Genomic DNA, 5,167 nt, shown 5'->3' on the forward strand with positions numbered 1-5,167 from the left:
CACTTTCGTTCTTTCTGTGTCCTTATTCAGTGGCTATAAATTGTCTGCCACACAGTAGGAGCTCAATAAATATTAACTGGCTGAATGAAGCCTCAGGCTTTGCTCTGCCCTCATTAAGACAAGCTTCTCTGAGCCCAGCTGCTGACCAGTCCTTCCCTCCTTGATGAGAGTGGGAATATCCTTCCTTCTGTGTTTCGCACTTGACCCCCTCGACAGCCCTGTCCTGTCTTCCCTGCCTCTCTCCTTCCTCTCTGTCAGTGAGTCACCTTGGGTGCTCCACTGTGGACCACAGATCTCACTGCAAACAGGACGCTGGGCAGATGGATGGTGAAAGGGGCTCCCATAGCCCATCTCCCTGGGTTGCTGGGGAAGAAATAAATGACTCAGTGCTGGCCCACAGGACTGTGACGCCAGCCCTACTGGCAGCAGCGGCATGAGGGGTAGAGGGCTTGCTTCTGCAGCCCCACTCCCTGACCCAAGCCTGAAGGCCCGGACCTGCTTTCTGGGCCTCAGAAGCCTCTGATCAGACCTCCTAACCTTGTGGGGTAACTGGATTAGCTGGAGAAAAAGAGTGGCTCCCTTTGTCCTGCTAGACTGGACTCTTCCTGCAGGATCCCAGGAAGAAAACGGCTGGAGCTGCAGGCTCCAGGGCTCTATCTTGGCCTCTGGGGGCACTGGTCCAGTCTGCTCTGGGGTCTCATTATCTTGCCCTGTTTGCAGTATGTGAAGGTGTAAGGCCAGCATGTGGCTCAGCCACTGAACATGGAATCAGAGAGAATAAGAAAGCAGGGGCCTTAGGAGAAGAGCCTCCCTGCTCCCAGGAAGGCACCAAGCCTGTCTGCATGACACAGCTCCACTTCCTTGCCCCAGCAGAAGCCATTCTCTGGGTTAGGGTGCTCTGGGCAGGCAGCCTGGTGGGATACACTTTGGCATCAAAGAGACCTAAATTCACATCCCTCTGTACTGCTTCCTGGCCATGTGTCCTTGAACCTCTCTGAACCAGTTTCCTTACGTTGCAGAATTGGAGAGCTGATGTGAGAGGGCAAAGGGTTTCTCTGTGGGGAGAAGTTTTGGTGTAAAAGATTATGATGACGTGGCTTCCAGAAGGCAGAATGTGGGCATGTGGGCTCTTTTGTCAAATATGCTTTGGATTCTGGGCAAATAGTTTTTGTAAGGGCCTGGTGTATATAAAAATTTACATCACCCCAAATCAGAGTGCAATCACCATCCAACATCTGAGCTTGTGTGATCCTGTAAAAGAAATTCCACAAAAGACAGTGGGAGCAATCTGTTCACTAGACCACCATCTTGGCACTGGAGCCTGGCACAGGGGTTCAGGGCAATCCCACAGGTGGAAGTCCAAGACATCTGGTCAACCCCACATGCTTGGAAGTGAAGTGTGGGTAAAGAATTGGAGAATGACCTGAAGAGGAAGAATTGAAAGGGACCTTAGAAAATTGTGAGGAAGACATTCCAAAACCCAGAACTCTGAGGCTCAGGCCTGGGACAGGAGTCCAGCTTGCCTGGCCTGTGCACACATGTCTTAGGGTCCTGCTGTTCCTGCCCCAGCTGCCCCAGAGGCTACTGGTCAATTTCTGATGACTCAGTGGGAGCTGAACCCCAAGGCAGGTGGACTTTCCTGGAGCAGCTCTCCGAGGCCCTGGTGTATATACTTCCCAAACTCAGGATCCCAGTCTTTGCACAAATTCATGGAGATGGGCCAAGAGAAAAACATCTGGGAATGTTTCTGCTTGTCCACTGTCCAAGGGAGGGACTGAGGAGCAAGGGGACCAGGCCGGCATTGCCTCCCAGGCTGCATGGAGAAGGGGGACCCCGCGGGAAGAGTGTGCTTGCCCAGAAGTTTGCCTCCTGGATCCTCTGAAAGACCGACCCCTCAAGTTCCTCTCCTCCTGCACCCAATTCTATCACATTCTCTTCATTAGTAGAAAGATCAGCAGACCAGTAGGTAGGAGACTCAGGCTCCAGCACTGACTGCATCACTGTTTCTGGGTGATCTTAGGTAAGTTGCTGTCTCCTGGTTTGTTCATCTGCAAAGGGGAAATAATAATCAAATCTGTTCTACTGGTTATTTTTAGATGCAGTGAGATAATGTAGGTTAAAGAGCTTTGGAAAATGTACACAACGCTACACAAGTATATGGTATTATTATCAAACAACTCTGAGCACTTACTCATTGCTCATAGCCATCCCTGGCTGTTTAATGTGCTTCCTCTTAGGGACACCAGAGCCAGGGCTTCTTCCTCTTTAATGTGACAACGAATCACCTGGGATTTTGTAAAAATGCAGATTCAGCAGGTCTGAGGTGGCCTTTTTTTTTTTTTTTTTGCGGTACGCGGGCCTCTCACCGCTGTGGCCTCTCCCGTTGCGGAGCACAGGCTCCGGACGCACAGGCCCAACGACAATGACTCATGGGCCCAGCCGCTCCGCGGCATGTGGGATCCTCCCGGACCGGGGCACGAACCCGCGTCCCCCGCATCGGCAGGCGGACTCTCAACCACTGCGCCACCAGGGAAGCTCTGAGGTGGCCTTTGATTCTGCATTTCCTTGCTTCCAGGTGATGCTGATACTGCTGGTCTTGGGGACCACAGGTGAGTAGCAAGGACCTGAACTACCCCCTCATAGGAAAGGACCTTTCTACAGTCGATTGAAAAGACACAGCTCAGAAAATACAGCAGAAGTATCAGTTTATTAAAATAGCTTCCAATCAAAGATGGCCTGTTGGTCACAAATGATACATTTTGGTTTCCGAAAAGACAGAGAGCAAGAGGAGGGCAGGGGAGAGAGACACAGAGAGACCCGGGAGACTCAGGGAGCCAAGAAGCCCTGGACACATCACTTCCTGGACTTCTCTGCAGAGCAGCCACTGTTGGTCTTACTAAGAGAGTCTGTGCTGCCCATTCTTGAGCCCACACTGTTGAGGAGTTTGTCAGTTTTTCCTGGGATGTTCTGCTTCTCCTCATTCTTAGTCTCCCGATGGTAAAAGTAGTTAAAGTTGGAGACAATGACAGGCACAGGGAGGGCAAGGGTGAGGACCCCTGCGATGGCGCACAGAATACCCACAATTTTCCCCCCTGGGGTGGTTGGGTACATGTCCCCATAGCCCACAGTTGTCATGGTGACCACCGCCCACCAGAAGCCATCAGGAATGCTAGAGAAATGGGACTCTGGCTCGTCCACCTCAGCAAAGTAGACTGCACTGGAGAAGAGGATGACGCCAACGAAGAGGAAGAAGATGAGCAGCCCCAACTCCTTCATGGAAGCCTTCAGCGTCCACCCCAGGATCTGCAGCCCCTTGGAGTGGCGGGAGAGCTTGAAGATGCGGAAGACCCGCACCAGGCGGATGATCCTCAGGATGGTCAGGCATATGTTCTGCTGGGCGATCGGCTCTGTCTCCTGGACCAGCTCCGTGATGAGCGTTGCAAAGTAGGGAATGATGGAGATGATATCGATGATGTTTATGATGCTCCTGAAGAAGTCGGTCTTGCTGGGGCAGACCACGAAGCGGAGCACCAGTTCGAAGGTGAACCACACGATGCAGGTGGACTCCACCATGAAGAAAGGGTCGGTGAACAAGGTGTGGGAGAGGACTGTCTTGCTCATGTTGAGGTTGGGGTCTCTCACCACCTTCAGTTCCCTATCGTCTCGGAACTCGGGAAGTGTCTCCAGGCAGAAGATGGCGATGGAGATGACCACGACCAAGACAGAGACCACGGCCACACCACGGGCAGCGCTGGAGCTCTCAGGGTACTCGAAGAGCAGCCAGAACTGCCGGTGGATGTCGTTGGTGGGGAGCAATGTTTCAGGATCTTTGATGAAGCCTTCATCCTCTCGGAACTGGTCCATGGCCTCACTGCCCAGTTCATAGAAGGAGATGTCATCAGCAAAGACGTCGATAGGGACACTGGCCGGGCGCCGGATTTTCCCACCAGACTGGTAATAATATAGGATTCCATCAAAACTGGGCCGGTTCCTGTCAAAGAAATACTCATTTCTCATGGAGTCAAAGAACTGCATCCTTTTCTCCCGGTCTCCCAGGAGGGTCTCTGGGAACTGATTGAGTGTTCTGAGCTGGGTCTCGAACCTTAGCCCAGCAATGTTGATGACCACCCGCTGGTTTCCTTCATGCAAGACCACTGCCTCAGGCCCTGGGGGATCGATGTAGTCTCCTGGGAGCTTGGAGAATGCCGTCTCATGGTCGGTGCTGTCGTTGATGAGGATATTCCAGTTGGAGAAGGAGCTGCTCCCAGGCTGGCCTTTCGGGGTGGTTAGGTCAAAGTCTGTAGTGTAGCCTGGCTCTTCCTGGATTTCATCTGAGTTATCAAAATTGACCAGGGCAACCTCCATTTCTTTCCAGTCACTCGCATCCATCCTAGGGGAGTCAGGGAAGCAGCCTGAAGACCCTCAGTCTTCCCTGCCTGCTGTGAGCTGTGGAGAGGAAGAAGGGCATCATGTAGGAGCTAGGATAGGGTACAGCTGGCTCTTGATCATTGAGGTAAGTTTTCCAATGGATTAAAAAATGGTTTATTTTTAGCTTGGGATGGAACCTTGTGCTTATTTTGGCAACATTCTTCTTGAAATCCATTTGCTCCCTCTGAGTCTGCACACACTAATAATTAGAAGAAATTGCAAAGACGGAGCCTGGCTGAGAGGGGAAAACTTCCTCCAGCCAAAAAGCATCTCTGTACACCATGGCGGAGAGAGGCCATAATAGAGAAGTTCACGTTTCTTAATAAAATGTATAATTTTGTACTTGTATGAAGTCCTCCAGTTTACCCAACACTTTTCATGCCCAATCTCATCCTTAACTTTTTTCTTTTTCTCACACTTAATGGCCAGTCCCTCACATATTCTGTTGGGTATTATATCTTCAAAATATATCTAGAGTTCAACCATTTCTTTTTTTCTTTCTTTTTTTTTTTTTTGCGGTACGCGGGCCTCTCACTGTCGTGGCCTCTCCCGTTGCAGAGCACAGGCTCCGGATGCGCAGGCTCAGCGGCCATGGCTCACGGGCCCAGCCGCTCCATGGCATGTGGGATCTTCCCGGACCGGGGCACGAACCCGTGTCCCCCGCATCGGCAGGCGGACTCTCAACCACTGCGCCACCAGGGAAGCCCGAGAGTTCAACCATTTCTTAACACCTCCACCA

General features: G+C 51.7%; 1 protein-coding gene across 1 annotated transcript; it reads right to left on the reverse strand.

Annotated features, from left to right (window-relative positions):
* Positions 1 to 2,853: 2,853 nt before the first annotated feature.
* On the reverse strand, positions 2,854 to 4,389 carry KCNA10 (potassium voltage-gated channel subfamily A member 10). Its single transcript, XM_060086444.1, has one exon. The coding sequence runs from the start codon at positions 4,387 to 4,389 to the stop codon at positions 2,854 to 2,856; it is 1,536 nt and encodes a 511-aa protein (XP_059942427.1).
* Between the last annotated feature and the right edge of the window lie 778 nt (positions 4,390 to 5,167).

This window comes from Mesoplodon densirostris, chromosome 2 (assembly GCF_025265405.1).
Source record: "Mesoplodon densirostris isolate mMesDen1 chromosome 2, mMesDen1 primary haplotype, whole genome shotgun sequence".
Classification (NCBI taxonomy): Eukaryota; Metazoa; Chordata; class Mammalia; order Artiodactyla; family Ziphiidae; genus Mesoplodon; species Mesoplodon densirostris.

What these genes read in the sequence shown, in the direction of transcription:
- KCNA10 (XM_060086444.1), bottom strand. Translation starts at nt 4,389, where the DNA reads ATGGATGCGAGTGACTGGAAAGAAATGGAGGTTGCCCTGGTCAATTTT.